We start from the raw sequence: 17,822 nt of genomic DNA, 5'->3' as shown, positions 1-17,822 counted from the left end.
AATTTCCCGAATTTGACTCATGGTTTTATAGTTGCCTAATCTCTTGCAAGCACCAATGTGTAGCAACCAGTAAAACAATTCAACTACCTGGTCACAAAAAACCTGGCATTTCTCTGAATTTTCAGTAATTCCTGCTTGAAATCTCTTCCATGCTGTCTGTTTTATTGGCTGCTATTCAAACAAATACAGCTGACTGGCATCAGTCTCTTTTGTAATGCATATTATTTAGAATCTCCAGAAGACCCAGGCATTATTTTTATTCATCACTCCCATGGTTTTAATACATTATCATTTACTGGTCAGGGAAGGGAAAAAAAAGCCTGGATTTAAGCTGTAAATTCTCAGTCAGTTAAAGGCAACTGTATCTGCATTATATAATCTATAGCTTTGTTTGTTAATTTTAAATCCTATAGTTTATGACACATTAATTAGTAGTAAATGCTGAAAAGCTCTGCACAAATATTTATAACATTCTAAGAATGATTAATGACTTTATCACTCAACCTATTCACAAGATGTACATTTACTTCTTCATGAAGGAAGAAAGAAAAAGAATTTTGGTAAATGATTTTTTTAAGATGTGCAAAAAAGAGAAAGGCAAAAACATGGATGCAAAAGCTAGGAACATTTAAGATTCAAGCTGTCAAATACTTTCTCTTGAAAACAAAGATTTTGAAAAAGTGAAATTATGTGAAATGAAAAGTGAATTTTTTTTTGCAAAGGCTAATTTTAACCCTATTCTCGCTTTAGTTTTTTTGTGAAGCGACTCTTGAATCATTGTCTTCTAGAACAGACTTCTTCATAACTTATTTTGAAATTAGCTTTTATTATGAATGAAATTTCTGTATTTATTATTCACTGCTAATTGAAAATGAACTTAAACTGCTAGAAATACGTGTATGTGACTGTCTATAGCAGGAGGAGTTTTACTATAGTTTAAAGATAAGTCGGAACCAGCATATGTTAAACTAACAAAGGGTTAGTAACCCCAAAAGCTGAAGGTTTTTCTGGTACAGTCTAACTTTCATCTGATCTAGCCAAATTACAAAAAGCTCATGTTGGCTGGAAATGTTGACTTGCTTTGTTCTCAGATAGTCATGAATATGATTAATTATGGTAGAGCTGCTCCAATCTTACTGATGCTGATTTTTTCTTACGGAAATTATGAAAGTTGAAGGAGGGAAAAAAAGAGTAAAAAGAGTAGATGAAAGGTTTGGAAATATCTCTGTTTTTCATCCTGACGGGTTTTAAATTTAAAAGTTTTTGAAGTTCACAATTGCTAACAAAGCACCTGCTCTGCTCTGCTCTGTCAGACTATCAAGACATCTTCTGGGGTTCCTTTGCCCCATGCCCCTGTGGTGGGTGTTAGTGTTAGGAGAAGATTAAAGAGGAACCCTTCTTTGCAAGAAGAATTCTAGTCTGATGTGAGATGCAACAAGCAGTACAGGAGTGGCTTTAATACTGCAAAACCTCCTACTGCAAGCCTGCATGGAGGGCATGTGTAACTTGCTTTTCACAGAGTCATAGAATGGCTTGGGTTGAAAGGGACTTCAAAGATGTGGCCTTTTTGTTTCAACAGAACTTATTCTGTGGCTTTATTAAACAAGCACAACATTATGTCACGCTTGTTCTGTAACACCTAGCAGTGGCCCTTAAAACCCAGTATAACTATCCAGGCTGAGGCTGTACCAGAATGTCTTTGATGTTGGTCTACAAAGATTGTTTCAGAAATAGTCACCACAGTAGCAAGTTTAAACACAGTGTATTGCTCCTTGTGCAAATATTATGTGAAATACTGATTAAATAGTTCATACATATTTCTTAATGGATGGTAATGTATTAAGGAATACATATACATATGTATCAGTGTATACTCCTGCCAATATCTTCAGATGAATATTCTCATGAGGAAAATAGATAAGATCCTAATATTGCTCCATCTGCCCAAGAAAGAAAACCAAAGAGAATAGAAAGTGTTGCTGAATGCATTACCCAAGAAAGGAATTTTTTTAAAAATAAGCATATTCATCACAGAGGATTGAAGCCCATAAAAATATGTGCAAAGCTTCTTCCGTTGAATAAGAACATCCACTGCATCAATGGAGCAGAGGCACTGCAAGGTGAGCACTAGTCCTACAGAAAGGGACCTGGCTTATTATTTTGGACACACATTGAGCATGAATTAGCAATCTTGTTGCCAAAAAGAAGGGATGATCTCATACTGAGGTGGAAGACACAGACATGTGAGGTAGTTATTCTACTGCACTGATAAGAGCACAACTGAAGTACCTAGGCTAATTTTGGTCTCCATGTTTTGAAGGTAATATATACCCATGTGAAAAATTCCACAGATAACAAGAATGATCAAGAGATCTAGAAAACATAGTATCTGCTTTACCTTGTCAGACAGAATTACTGTCCTCAGCACATCTCTTTACTGAATCAGCTGGTACTTTAGTCACCTTTAAAGTTTATTGTAGAAACAGAATCCATTATCTTTAAGTAATTCAACTTTTACTATGTTTGATATAGGGTACTATTCATTGTAATTGATGTTGCAGTCATGAAACAGAACAAAAACATAAAATAGATTATCCCAATAAAGCAGTAAAATTATGGTTACATAGAGTTATTCAAACTGAATCAGTAGGGAAGTGGATGCACTTTTCCTTTCACCATGGGTTTTAGTCTGGAGATTTACCTGATAGCTTTAACCTCTCTTCTAGAAGCATTCTATACAAATTTCAAAGTTTGTTATTTTAAGTCTTTGAAAAGTTCCTCACACATTTAATAATGAAGTTAATAAAGAGAAGGAACAGCTTACTAACAGAATAAATGTATCATTACTTGGAACTGTCGCATCAAAATTGAGTTTAACCTGGTTTATAATGACAGCATTAATATGAGTTAATTCACAGTTTTTGACTTGGAGACTATTCACCCAGACAGCAGAAAGAAATGAATCTCTTATTTATTCGAATTATTGAGATAAACTGGGTGAGCCTTGACTGTATTCATATTTAGAGTGCTCGACTATTGTGGTCTGTTTTTTCCTCACAAATGATTTTGTGATAGATAAAGCAAAAGCCCCAAATTAGGTCCAGGTCCACTCTATAACAGTGAATTCCACATTAAGATATTTCAGTAATTTGGTAGTGACCATGCTTTAGTCTTTATCCATAAAACAGAAATGTTAATGAAATATTAATTTACAGAACAGGATGAAAAAATGGGGCACTATTTTTCTGGCCGTAATATGCCTCAGCCCTGTCACAAATATATCATACCCCTTCAGGTATAATAGTTGACATAATCTCTTCTCCCTCACTGCTAAAATATCTGACTATCATGTTTACCATAACAGCAATGATTTTCTTCATCACTTTTATCCTGATAATAACATGTGAATAATATTCTTCTAAGAAGCATGATATTTTTCCTACAACTACAACTTTCTTCCTGAAGAAGCTCCCTCCCTAGAGATAGGGGCTACCCTTAGAAGAAAGTATTGAACTAGAAATCCTTTCATTTCACAAACCTGAAGACCCCCATCATATCCTTCGGGAGCTGGGGGAGAGTCCCTGGGAACAGCCTGCAGGTGGGGGCTGACAGCTTTTACTTCACTTCAGTGCACACTACATTAGACACTTGGGCTGGTTTTAGCTCTTTTCTAGGGCAGCCTAGCACTCAGCTCCCAGGAGCCTCCATGGGCATGTTCCTTCCACAGGCAGAGAATGGCATGAACAGCTTATACAGAGAGCAGAGCCAGGCTGCCAGTCTCCACAGTGAAGCTGTACTTCAGTTTACCAGAAGTTAAGGGTGCTCAAGAGCCATAGGTTGGCCTGTTATGCTGGGTAACCATAGGGCAATGGTAGAAGACACTGCCAGTCTGTCTTGGGGAAAATGCAGAATAGTGTACACAGGATCCAAATGCAAATCCAAATGCATAAGCTTAATGATTTGGATAAAATTAACAAGAAAAGTAAAAAAAAAAAACAAAACAAAACAAAACAAAAAAACCCAAAAAAACCCCAGAAAAACAAACCCAAAAAACCTAAGAACCTACTGTGCCTATTAGCTGAATTGATTTCATCCTACCTTTGCATCCTTCACAAGTAAGGGCATTATAATGATATCCAGAGGCTTTGTCACCGCAGACCACACAGAGCTCTTCTCCTTTCACTCTTCCTGTGGAGTGACCCAGTCTAGGTTTTTTGGCTGCAGGGATATCCATTATCTCTGTCTCCCTTGTGAAAAAGGTCTCTGAGGGTAACCTCCTGAGTTCATACATCCCAGGGGAATACCATTCCTCATGCTGTGGAGGGTAGAAGCCTAGGTTGGAGTAATAAGGCGGTGATGAGATCTGAGGCTGAACTTGGGGAAATGGCACATTGTTGTACTGTGAATAAGGTGACACATCTGCCTCTTGCACCGGAGAACTCATTGGCTCTGAAAGGACACCTGGAAAATAATAATGCAAAACCAATTTCTGTTACTACCATGAAATTGTAGTTTCAGAGGAGTTTCCACTTCCAGACATCTATCTCAAAAGCCAGGCACAAACACAAAGACTGCATTATCTAAACTCAGATTTGCTACACATATACACTGCAAGAAGTTTTTAAAATAATTTTTTCATTCTCAGACAATCCTTTATAATTGGTGGAAATATCCGGCACTGGTAGTTACATAAAAAAAAAAAAAAATTCTTGAAAAATATAGTGCAGGTAACCCAATCGTGCATAATCGTTCAATTTACAAGAAAGAGCAACACCACCCCAGAGAAGTTAACAACCCAAATTAGGTCCAAAAGCAGAATGGAAGTAAACCAAACAAATGGCAAAACCCCCATGGTATTGGTGAAGGCTAAATCAAGATTCAAACATCATGTTAATTTCTATTTAATTCTGAATGAATACATCATGAGAGACAAAAGCTGCACTAGGGAAAAATGACAAGGGTGAGGCTTAATTAGAAGTCTGAAAACATGAAATAAATCTTCAAGAAGAGCCTGTAATATGAAGGTGAGATTACCAAGAAAGAACAAGAAAGATATTCCTAATATGAGTGTGAAATGCAACCTTCTCACCATCCAGCCTCCAGTGGCCAGCCAGCCCCTGCATCCTGGTCCCCAGCCCCTACAATCCTGTGCCATTCAGTGCAGCTGTGCAGTTCTCATAGGTAGCACCTCGGAAAGCCAGCATTAGTCTACTCTGAGCCAGCAATAGACCTGGCAGTGGCACAAGGAGTGGCAACCTTTTCTGTCGGGATCAACGCAGTATATGGAGGTTACCTTAACCTTGCTCATTAAATAGCATATTTAAAATTGAAGACAACTGAACTCTCATTCCTTTTCTTTAATCCAAGCACAACAACATCTAGCAGTCCCTGGATGGTGTTGGTAAAATCAAGTCCACATCAAACTGCTAAAAAGCTGAATTTAAAAGTTATTTGCAAACTATTTCTTATTTTCTTTTGGAGACAGCCATAGTTTGCTGTTTCATGAAAACATTGACTCAATTCCTTCAATAGTTCCAAGAAGAGAGTCTGATAAAAATAGTGCATATTTCCAGGAAGATGACCAGTCGAGTTTTAAATGAATCACCAACAGTATTTACAAGGAAATCATAGATTAATGTTCATTGGTGACCATCACTTAACAGTGCTTCAGAAGAGCCCCAAAAGCATTTTTGCTGACATAAAATTGGTCCCGGACAAGTGTCCTTCTTTTGTGAGGAATCAAAAATAATGAAGAAATGTTAACAGTTAAGAAGAGTGAACGTGTGCAATGAGAAACATAATTAAAATCTATTGGGGGGGGGGGGGGTCCTTCTCTCTCCTTTGTCTCACTTCAGGTAGTGCCAGAAACTAACCTTTTAATTACACCTGCCTTTTCACTTTCCAAGGTCTCATGCTCTTGCTCTGCATCTTTCTGCCCTTCCTATTTTACCATGCTGCAGAAACCATGCAAGCGTTTTGGGTTTGTGTGGTAGCTCTATTATTGTCACAGCACACCTTTGCCAATAACAACGGTTGATGTCCCAGTTCCAGAATAAGCAGCAAGATGTATGTCTGGAAAAATGTGGCACAAAATTGGAATAGGATAATGGTGCCCTTTATTACCAGCAATTAGTTTAATTATGGTTGCATTTCATTGCTCCAGAAGAGGCCAGGGCACCAAGTGCTACAGTGGCAGAAGCAGAGTAGCAGAAGGCACTCCCCAAATCCAAGGTTAAGCCATTTAAACAAAGACTATAGACACACAGAGGGCATCTGGGGACTCCATGAAAGAGCCTGGAAGTGATGTTACAGCTTCATGCATCAGATGCAAACTGTCACTGATACCTGCCAGCCACAGCAGTGACGGAACAAGTAAAGGGTGAGGGCAAAATAGATTAGTAGACTTAATGAGTGGTAGGTCTTTAGTTGAATTTACCACTAGTTGAGACTGCTGCTCATGAAGACTGGTCAAGGCACTTCAGGTACAAAAGCTGGGGTTAATGGTGGGATACACAATTATTCAGTCTCTCTTAGGAAAGGTATCTGCTCACTGTGGAAACCAAAGTTTCCATTTGCTTGTTAGTGGTTAGTTAATTGAGTTTGCTAAAAGAAAGTGGGACAGTCCCAAAGTGAAAAGGAAAAAAACTGTTGATCTTTAGCTTTCTTCCATACACAGGAAAATCCACAAAATCTGCATACCAGCCTCTTGAACTGCTTAGGCCTCTGAAAGAGCAAGAAGAGAAGGCAACATTCCTTCCACAGAAAAAAATCTCAGGGTTTGTTAAAAAACTCAGAGCTACTAAAGAACTGCAGCACATCCTGAGACAGTACTGAGGGTTTATTTTAGACAACCGTAGGGCCATTTGGGTTACAAGTATGTTTAGAAAAATCTTCCCAGTTATTAATTCCACTCTGCTTCCAAAGGAAACAAACAAGAAAAAGAGTCTTAATTAATTAAGTTAAATACAGGAAAAAAAAGCCAAAGAGCTCATATCACCTCCTTTTTCCTTCCATCAGACGCAGTTTTAAACAATTTAGCAGAACTGAGTCCATGCGCAGATCAATGGAAGGGAAAAGGAAAAACAGACAGGTTTGAGAGAGACTGAGAGAACATGGTCTTGTTTTACATAAAACAGACTCACAGCTTAAACTCTGGGAAGTGCTCAAAGACCAAGAGGATTTTTGCAGATAATTAGGTTGCAACTGTGTAGGTTTTCTCACTTTAGCTTGAAGTTTTGAGGCTTTTTGTTTGGTTTTGGTTTGGTTTGTTTTAAGTAGACCTGAGCAAGATGTACCTGTAGACCTGAGAGTCTAGACCAAATAATTTCTTATCACAAAAGAAAAGTAATCTTATCTTACGAAGCGGAATGTACATAAGCTTTTCTCCAGATAGATGTATTAGTAGAGGTCTGGGATGGACTGGTCTCATGCAACTCAAAGCACGCGCAGCCCAGTAAAATCATTGCAGCTGCAGAAGTATAAGTAGTGAAAGTGAAATCAGAAATGAACTCACTGGACTACACCGACATTTTGTTTGTGTGGTCTTAAATATTTTGAAACATTTATCTCTTTTTTCTTTTGGAAGGATACCTTTCAGAATTTTTGGGAAAGACTATTTAAGCACACACAAATGTTAAGTTACTTACAGCTGAAGATTTTTTCTATTTGCAAATCTTATATTTTGTAAATAAGTGTTTTCAATTGAAACCTATTAGAAAATTATTGAAAGCTTACTAAAAACAAAGTGAAACCTTCACATGCATGTGATCATTATTTTACAAATATTTTTTCTACATGTAACTGAAACTTATTTGAGAGTTTTACTTTTGTAACTTCAAATTTTACACAGAATATTTTACATGAAACTACAAAAAACATTTGACTTGTAGAAATGTTCCTTGCAGGAATAAAGAAACTGTTTTCAGTTTGCAGAATTATACTGAGATTTTGTATATGCTAAAGGTGATTTTTTTGCAGAATATTACAGAAATTACAATGAGATCACATTTTAATGTAAAAGATATTGTTCCACTAATATAAAGTTTAAAAAAGAGAACTGAATTCTAAGTGGGTTTAAAATATAAACCCCTGAATTTCCTTCATTATTCATGAAGGAATATAATAAAATAATCATATTCAGAATTACGTAATTCAGAAACCATGGCATAGCCATTAACAAAATCCTGGTTTAATTTCAAACAAATTATTTGCATATCCTTTAAAGATCACTTGGTTTAAAAAACCTACGAGCTTCTTACAATTTCAAGGAAGAGTGCAAGAATAGGAAACAAAAATATCCAAGTGAGAATATGGCAATATCCTACCTCAGGCTGTGTTTAGTCTGACCATTTCTTGACGAAAAATACTCTCCTTAAGATGCCTCAGTCCTCGTTTCCCTCTCTTTTTCCTTTTTTATCTCCTAAAGTCTATATATACATGAAACTTCTTAATTCTGCTTTGTCTGTATCTTGTTCACTTCTTTACTGTGAGAACTTTCTTTAAGATTAGAAAGGAGTGACACAGACCAGAGGTTATATAGTTTACTAATTAACTTCATTATGAGCAACTTGTTTGTAAATGCCAGAAACAATGTCTGTTCCCAGTGTGGATTTACCTGGATAAAATCTGGTTACTGGTGGGAGGGGATGCCTCCAAGTAGCCTAGCCATTGTATTTTTGACTGTATTGTGGTTTAGTTACAAGAAAATTTTGTATCAATAAATATTTATTAAGGTCAAGTGGTTCTGTGCAATAGAGTAACCACTCCAGTATCAGAGGAAGCACATTTTTTAAGTGCAGAAATGTTGCGTTCTCAAAAAAAGGACAAAGTGCTCAGACCATACTGGACACACCTGTATGGCAAGATAGAATGATTTGGGCTGGAAGGGACCTTAAAGATCATCTAGTTCCAAACACTGAAATAGGAAGGGACACCTTCCTCTTGAACAGGTTGCTGAAAGCCACATCCAATCTGTCCTTCTCATTAGTTTTTTTATTCACATTGCCACTCTCTTTGGTTTGGCTCGCTTAATAATTATTATGCATCCTATGTTTCTGTTTTAATTTGTTCTGGTTTGTTTATTTTGATTTGGGGGTCTGTTATGAGCCTAATTGTCTTCTCTGCAGGGATGAAGCCAGATGTTGCATCAACTGCCAGGTGGTGCTAAAGACAAGAAGTTATTTAACACATCGTATGATCTTGAAGCTGTTTAATCAGTTTGGACACTTGACCCTACTAACAGTTTTATTACTATTTTTTATTAACACCCCCCCCCCCAAAAAAAGACTTCAACAAAACAACAAAAAATAACAGAACAAACAACAAAAAAACCCCTAACAAAACAAAAACCCAAACAACCAACAAAGACAAAACCCACCAACAAGAAAAAAGCCACCAAAAAAAACAACAAAAAACCCCCCCAAATCCAAACCAAACCAAACCAAAACCAAAAAAAAAAAAAAAAAAAAACCAAAAAAAAAAAAACAGAAAAAAGGTGCAGATTTACCTAAAAGGAGCCAGCATTTTAAGATCCTCATAGGCACTGTTCTCTGTCTACAACAACTTTCAATGGTATTTGTTGTTCTTTCATTAAGAAGTATAGATATGTTGCTTTTTTCCTCCCTTTGTTATGCGTCTTTTTTTTTTTTCCCTTATTCTTCCTCATCCTTTTCAATACAGCTTTTAAGAATTTTCATTCCCCCCAAAAACTCCTTTCCCAGTTAGGGACATGTAAGTGAGGGTGGCATTTCTTTTGGTTATATTTCAATGTCACATTACCAGAAAACATTTTCAGGCTATCAAAAATACATTAAATACTTGAAAATACTTGAGATAGGTCTTCATTCAAACTAAGCATGTAATTTTCTTTTCAGGGTCTTAGAAATAATTCCATTTCTGATATCTGAAATTTCACACTTAGTATCTTACGTACTAACAACTTCTACATAAGGTGCTTTCACAGAAAATAGCATGGAGCTAGTACTTTAGAGGCCTGCTACTTACTTATCATAGAAATGAAATTTTGAGTCACATACTGTTTATATTTCAGGTGCTACAAAAATATATAACCTTTCTAAATTACCTGAGTAGAGAGTTAGAAAAAGAAAAGCAGTTTTGCAGGAAGATAGGGTGGAAGGGAAGGATGCTCAGTTAAGGTTAAAGATCCTTCATCGTTTGAATTTTTAGGCCCTTTTCCCAGGGACTCATAACTACAGAAGTGAAAAACTATGGTTAAAACACACTAACTCCAAAGACATACAGGGATACTTTATCTTAGACATATACTGTTAAAATGGCAACATACAGTTTTCACCTACTGAAAGGTAGAAAGCTGTTGGAATTCTGGAAAAACCTTTTTTTCTGAAACCTGCTGCATCTAGAAGTCTTGAGGCTAAGGATGTAGAAGTGCCCTAGAATTACCATGGTGATGAGGCTCAAAGCACAAGCAGCTCAGAATTGACAACATTTCTTTTGAAAGACCTGAACCTGGAGTTACTGTTTGGAGATGCACTTTGATTTGCTTTTGAAGGTCTGAGAACACTCTCCCTGTTGACTGAATAAAGCATGGTGAAAACAGAATGTATTTCCAAGGTTTTTTACACAATGTGAGTATGCATCTTTGAATAAAGGAGACTGATTTGTATAAAGGGTAATGTTTGTAAGCCAGCAATTTTTTCACTTGTGAGCTGCAATGTATGAGAAGACCTAAAAGAAACATGCATTATTAGGATCTAAAAGAAAAGCTTTCTTCCTCTTTTCTGGGGTTCACAAGTCACTTTCTGCCAAAACTGAATGTCAAAAATTGCAAATGATTTACAAAGATAAAGAATTGAGAGGCAAAACCATTTCCTACAGGTGTTTTGCAGAGATGGAGTCATATTTTCACAATTAGTAACTTTCGCTGTGTACTCAGTTGCATATTATTTCTGATAGGCTTTTTTCCAGCCTTAAAGCAAAAAAGACACCATATTGGAATGACATCCCACAAAACAAAAGTCAGATTAAGTGAAACATAGCAGGAATGCTAAGTTTTCTTCCTAATGGGACCCCTGGTTCAACTCCTTAATACATTATTTCTTTCTGTTACAGAAATGTCTGTTTGAATTAAATCTCCGTTGTGCTAAACTCTGAACACCTACAACGAGAGACACAATCCCTCTTCTGAAAGCTTCACAATTTTTACGTAAGTTTACCCTGTGGAGGGAAAGTATTTTACAATAACATTCTTCCTTGTATTTTCTAGCAACCTTATCATTACTCCTTAAAAATAATGAAATAATTAATGAAAAAGTAGATATTGGGGGAAAATTTCTTGACAAAAAACTGTAGTAGCTCGGGTGTGGAGGAGTTTTGAAAGATGACTGGATATAAAATTTGGCACATTAGATTTGAACATCATTCTCCTCTCTGTATATCATAGTCTGGCTTTGGAATGAAGAGATAGCAGAGGAGTTGTTTAGCTGTTAGCAGATATTTTTTTAACAACTCCAAAACACTTCTCCAACCAAATCCCAAAACAAAGAGGAATAAAAACCAGTAACACACAACAATGGAGTGAGTTCTGCTTGTCATTAGTGATCATGCTTTATTTTAGTTGTATGGAGCCACGGCACTGCAGATGGTGTGACTTGTAGAGATGGTCCTGACTTCTAGGAGCTCTGCAGCTGGAGTGGCTCTGGGTGTCAGTCCTTCCTTCCATGCCCCAGGCACTACCCTTGTTTCAGACAGATGAAACTGGAATGTGTTTGTTTTCTCCAGGGCTCAAAAAGGCAGAATTCTGGTCGTATTTGGACTGTAAACTTCTGAAGTGTTGCAGCATTCTGTGGGGGTCTGTACTGTGTGTGAGGCCCTCAATGTATCATAACTTACTCAATGAAAGACCTACTCTCTTGTCAAATGAAAGGCTAAAAAATTGTATTATTATTTTTTTTTCTTAGCAGTACATGTACCTGAAAACAGCTTACCCATGCTTATAAAATACTGACCAATAATTTTTCACTCATTAACAAACTCATGCTTAGCTTTGAAAAATTCAGTGGAACTGGAAAAAGGAGAATCTTCCAGCCTGCTTTATAAATTTTCTTGTGCACTGAAGTTGATAGGATAAGTTTTCGATGGTCTAAATAAGATTTTAATTTAGGTGAAGTTACTTGCATAAATCTGCATAATATGGTAATGCAAATACATTGCACTATAATTTCATTACATATTAACTGGAAATATATCAGCTCAGCTTGATTTAAGTGACTCACATGAAGGTAATATCCAGCCTCCATACAAAGGTCTAGTTTTGCCAAATGATCTCCTGTATTAGAAGAGTGTCACAAAAACAACTAACAGGTTCTGCTGTAGGCAGTGATGACAGCAATAATGTGCAGGATTACATTAACACCACAGATCTATTGTTTGTTATTCCACTCAGAAGTATTGAAGATTCAAGAAGGTTGGCATGTTTCAGCCACATATCTTTCTTTGACTTGAAATTTCAGTCCATTTACTTCTAGGTTTCTAAGTCTCGGACAGCTTGCTATTTCAACCTAATTTGGTGACTTACCAAACAAATGAGGACCTTCAGCAAGAGGAAATCCATCAGCAGTGGCTAGCTGATGATGTCCTATTAAATTCATTTCAGATCCCATTTATTCTTCAGTTCAGGAGGAATATGCTGATTGAACAGGAGGTTGAAAAGAGACCCTGAAACCTATGAAGCAAAAAGAATATTTAAAACAAGATAACTAACTTTGGTGTACCTAGTGTAAAGCAGGAGGTAGGAGGTTGTTTCAATATTTGTTGTAAAAAACATTGTCTTGAAATTATAATACCTAATTCAGCCTTTAAATAAAATGCTATATCCGGCCTGTTTGTTTTATCCTTGCTGTGGCCATTTTATTTGCCCTCTTTGTCTTCATTTTAAATTAATAGCAGTTCATGCCCAAATTTATTCAAATATTCAGACTGAAGCACTGTCCTGACCTCCTGAGGGTATGCTGCTCAACCCCCCAGCCATGCAACACCAATTCTTTGCCTTCTTTTTCATCACCCTTTCATCATTTCATTGCTTTCACTTACTGAAAATGTGTAAGTTTATAGCTAGATCAGAAGAACACAGGCAGGAAACTTAAGTTTAATTTCTAGGGACCAGCTCTTCATCTTGTCTTCAGTAATTGCTGAACAAGATAAATGGTGGCAAACATAGAAAGCCTCTGATAACTGGGCTCGCCCATCTGTTCGTTCTCTCTGTGGTCTCAAGCAGCCACTGACTTAGGGAGGCTGGGAGAGGTGTGGAAGGGGCTCCCCTGCCCAGCTCACGTGCGTGGAGTGGGCCAGCTCCAGATTGCATTTGAGGCAGGACCAACAGGAGAATGAATGCAGAGCTCCGACAAGTAGATATCTCAAGGGCTTATACAGGCACCAAGAGGATGTTGCATAAAGTTGACAGCAATCTGTTTTCCTTTGTTTTACAGTCTTAAATCTTTATTTGGTTTTATTACCATGGGACTGTCCCTGGGACTGCATTTCCACTCACTGAAGGCATTTGAGCGGTACAGCCCAGTCTTCTTCCCAGTGAGGGCTCAGCATGTTTCCTGAGCAGAAATGAAGTCATCTGACAAAAACATGGATGCTGCAGGAGGCCTCAGTGCTGAGCAGGCCAGGAAGTAGCTTGTGAAAGTGGCAAGCACACTCTAATTATATTCAGATTTGTCCATAAGGATTCATTAAGTTCTTTTTTAACATAAACAGAGGCCCTCTAATTAGACAGACACATTTTAAATGTCTGCCCACAGATAATTTAAACAGTTTACTTAGAAATGTCAAAAGCTACTTGTATCACAGACCAGATGGGATTCTTGTGGCAAATCATACGTAAACACAGAGTCTCAAATCTAGCACAGAAACATAGCTTTGCAACAGCAGAAAAACTCCATGTATCTTGGATGGGGCTTGGCAACTAGCCCAGCCACCTCACTAGATCCACATTTACTTTCAACCATTTTATTGTCTTGATGTCTCATTTTCCAGGGAAGTTATCTGCTGAAATCAAGAGGTGGGGCTATCCACATGGCTCTAAGGTCTTAAAATTCCTGACACACAGATTTCTCAAACAATATCAATGACAAACCCTTGGGATGGGATTTCTCTTACAGCCCATTACAAGTGTTCTGTGATGGGAGAAGACAGTGCCACAGTCCAAACCATTATAATGGCCAGCAAGAAAAACATCAAAACAAAGTATTTTCAGAGGGCTAATGAATGTTTTTCTGGATTTTCTTGCTGAAGACCAGAGAAGAGAGGCCATCAGCACGCTCTCCACATGTGCAAACCCTTTACTACCCTCCTTACAGCCCATGGGAGTGCAGCCCTTAGAGTTCCTTGCAGGATCAGCTCTCCTTACAGCCAGACATGAGGACTGTTTCACCACTACTACTGCTTCTCATGTCAAGAAGAGGCAATTTTGTGATAAATTGCAAAGCCTCTTTTCCCAAATTATTTTTAGTTAACTTTTTAAATAAAGCAGTGTACTCCACCACTTTTGGAAATTATTTTCAGAGGCCAAAATATATAGCAAAGAGAAACAGAGATCGGTATGTATGAAGTAAAATATGTGCCCAACTGCTTGAGATTATTGTCTTCAACTGCACATTAAGAGCTCCAAATTGCATAAAATTTTATTACATGTAACCTTTAACATACTTCAGAACAATCAATATATTTACATGTTCTATGTTTAACTAAGAAAATTTACATGTATATCATTATATATAGGGCTTGTTTTTCCACTGCATAGGTGTATATACATATTTATTCCGATTTCTTATGGGATGTATGTTCATGAGGTATACAAATATGTATGTATACACAATTGGGCTTACCACCGAACTCTAGGTTTCAGCTTTATTGTTGGCTCTTATCTGTGCACTACGCCTGACCTTGCTATGGTCAATAGTAAAGCTTTCCCTGGCTTCTATGTAAGCAAAGCCAGGGCTCTTACTGAAACGATTAAAGTTAAATCAACTGAGCTCACCGAAAACAGAAGCATTATGGCCCCACACTTTCAAGTAATGTAAAAATACATTTGATCATCAGAAAAGCTCCATGACAGTCTAATTGTGATTTACCTTCAGAAGAACGACTGAATCTATTTTAAATTACTCAGCAAAGGAAGATATATCAAAGCATATGCAAAATCTTTCACTAATATTAGTGAAGTACATTTCCTTCCATCTGTCCCATAATATTTTCCTACTCTTCACACATCTGACTGCCTATTGCTCAAAGAGAGATTTCAGTAACATCAGTAATCTATGGCCCAATCCAAACATTGTTAACATCAATGGGAAAATAGATTTCCATCTCATTCACAGGCTTTTGATGTGGCCTCATAGTCTTTCTGTAGAATATTTAATGCAGGGCCTCAGTTATTTAAGAAGCTATTTTATTTGCTTATCTGTTTGTTTTAAAGTGTATCAAAGGGACCTGAAAGCATTAGGAAGATTCATGCTCTCTATTTCCAGCCTGCTGCTCTCAGGTCGTTTTGGCAAGCACAGCACTACAGGTAACTACACAGCAACAGATGCAAAATGCAAGCAACCATATGAACAAGTCTGAGAAGCAGAGGAAGAACTAGTGTTACTGTGTTGATTTGAAATTTTCTGTTACATTTCTTAATATGGAGTTTATAATCAGAGCAGGAGAGACACAGGACATGGGAAAAAACCCCGTATATTCCTACTCCTTAAATCTGAAGCAAAGCCAGGTATCTGAAGCAAAACCAGGTATCAGGTATCTTTGCAGAACCATAGAGAACTGAGAACTCTATGAGGAGTATCAATGACATTTCTGTAAGCAGGCAAGTAACTTCAAAGAGTGGGGCCAGCTTCTGACTCTGCTTAGAATTACGTCCTAACCACCATTTGTGTGTTTCTTGCTTTCTCCAGCATATTTTTCATGTCTCACCGGAAAAAACTGCAAGCCCTCCACTTCTAACTTGTTTTTGGACTGCCATTTACACTAGTGCAATTCCAATATAATTCCCGACCTCTAGGTTCTCTGTAACACAAGCAAGAGCAATAAAAATAAAAATAACAAAAGCAAAACGTGTTCCGCCACAGTTAGAGTTTTCTGAAGATAAATGAGTAGCAGGAACACTCAGAGTAGAATTACATTTTCTTAAAAACTAGCAATGGATTCAAACAGTAATCACTTGAAATTTGAAACCTCCTTTTACTCTTCCTATTTATAAGAAATATGTGCTAAAGTCTTCAACTTTGGAAGATGCACTTGGAATCTGTACACAGAACTGTCAAAGAAAAAACTATATGAAACAAATATAATTTTGCCTTTCTGAATTTTTCTGTCTTCTCCCATAAATCATATTGAAAATATTTCCTGTTTCTAAAAGGATTTGAAAAACCAAACAAATGTAATTTCAAAATTAATCCACTTATTAACCAGATAGTGCTGTTGCAAGAAAGTCTCAATATCAAACTTACACCTTCTGTTCCAGTGACACACAGAAACTAGCTTTCTAAAAACAAATTTCAACATGACCTTATTTTTCACCTTACAATTTTTCCTAAGGGGAATTCCTACTGTTGAGACGGTTTTGTGGATGAAATTACTTCTTACGTTATTCTTCACTTTTTTTTTTTTTCTGATCAAAAATCCATTAATATCCACTAAATAATTCAGGTGATAAAATTACTTTTTTACTACACAACAACAAGAGCTATCAGTTTAAGGAATTATTACTTACTGTTCTTTTCTGGAAGACTGCAGATGGCAGGATGTAAGACAGTTCTGCATTCAGTTCAGTATCCTAATGATTCTTACATAGGAACATTTTTGTTTTGCTTTTCTTTCATGTTTAGCAGAAGCCTGTAGTGATAACACAATGAATTAAAGCTTGGGTTTATTGGCTCAGTGCCCTAATGGACAAGGATTACTCATTAACAATTCTTTCTTTGCGAAACTCTCCAAACATGGACTCTATTAAAATGTTGTGAATTCCAGCTTGACCATCAGCACAGAGATTTGAGATGCTTGTTAATGCTCTGGTTGGGTGCAGAGTGGTAGTTAACTCAGACAGTGGGATGATAGTACCTTGTTGCTAATTATAACACTTTCCTTGCCTGTGTACATTTTTATGACATCCTCAGCCTCCTTGTCCTTCCATCCAAAGAGCCCAAATGTTATTCCAAGACATAAACTTGATTTTTAAGTCTTTCTGTTATTTTTCACACTTTTTAGGGAGACTGAGCATTATACAGCGTACTGAAGCAGAATAGGCTATAAATTACAGCATCACAGGGATGTGAGGACATTAAAGTTTAATTCCTGTATCTGCAACAACCTCTATAAAATGGAATCCTTTTGATTTGGGCTCATCACATAAAGCTTTCGACAAGAACGTGAGGCCCCTAATTTTAAATCTATCAGACTCATGCACTAGTTGTAAACAGGGGGAAGAAATTGGTACCTGTAGATGGAAAACCACATCCTTGAGTGGATTGCACTGTATCTGAAAGTGCTGATGTGCTGTCACTGACAGAAAGAGGACCTTGAACCACAACATCCCCATTTACCCTGCAGAGGAAATTAAAGTGAAGAGGAATGGATTGAGGCTGTTTTATTTCAACATACCACCTACCCAGGAAGCATAATAATTCCCTGGTTTGCATTGCTAAACATACCCAGCAGGCATGAGTTGATCTGGCAGAGGTACTGACAAATTTCAATTGGAGGAGACTACTGACAGCATCACTCATGGTGAGGGAGTTCATGATTGCCACACACTATACAATGTCCACCCTTCCCTACATATT

The 17,822-nt window shown here is 37.2% G+C and overlaps 1 protein-coding gene across 3 annotated transcripts in view; it reads right to left on the bottom strand.

Moving 5' to 3' along the window:
* The window catches only part of NR1H4 (nuclear receptor subfamily 1 group H member 4), a 35,812-nt gene extending 18,258 nt beyond the window's left edge, over positions 1–17,554 (bottom strand). For 2 of the 3 annotated variants that reach the window (XM_066183453.1, XM_066183455.1), the window contains exons 1-4: positions 17,477–17,554; positions 16,754–16,875; positions 12,554–12,700; positions 4,099–4,461 (exon numbers count right to left, since the gene is read on the bottom strand). In XM_066183453.1, the coding sequence (XP_066039550.1) occupies positions 4,099–4,461; positions 12,554–12,638 (448 nt within the window). In that variant the 5' untranslated portion in view covers positions 12,639–12,700; positions 16,754–16,875; positions 17,477–17,554. Of the gene's footprint in view, positions 1–4,098; positions 4,462–8,324; positions 8,590–12,553; positions 12,701–16,753; positions 16,876–17,476 lie in introns of those variants that run through there. The other variant, XM_066183454.1, reaches the window with a different exon arrangement.
* Positions 17,555–17,822: the final 268 nt, after the last annotated feature.

This window comes from Chamaea fasciata, unplaced genomic scaffold (assembly GCF_029207755.1).
Source record: "Chamaea fasciata isolate MVZ Bird 193981 ecotype frontalis unplaced genomic scaffold, bChaFas1.0.hap1 SCAF_5, whole genome shotgun sequence".
Lineage (NCBI taxonomy): Eukaryota > Metazoa > Chordata > Aves > Passeriformes > Sylviidae > Chamaea > Chamaea fasciata.
The sequence above is the reverse complement of the archived record's forward strand: the minus strand, read 5'-3'. Positions and strand labels throughout refer to the sequence as shown.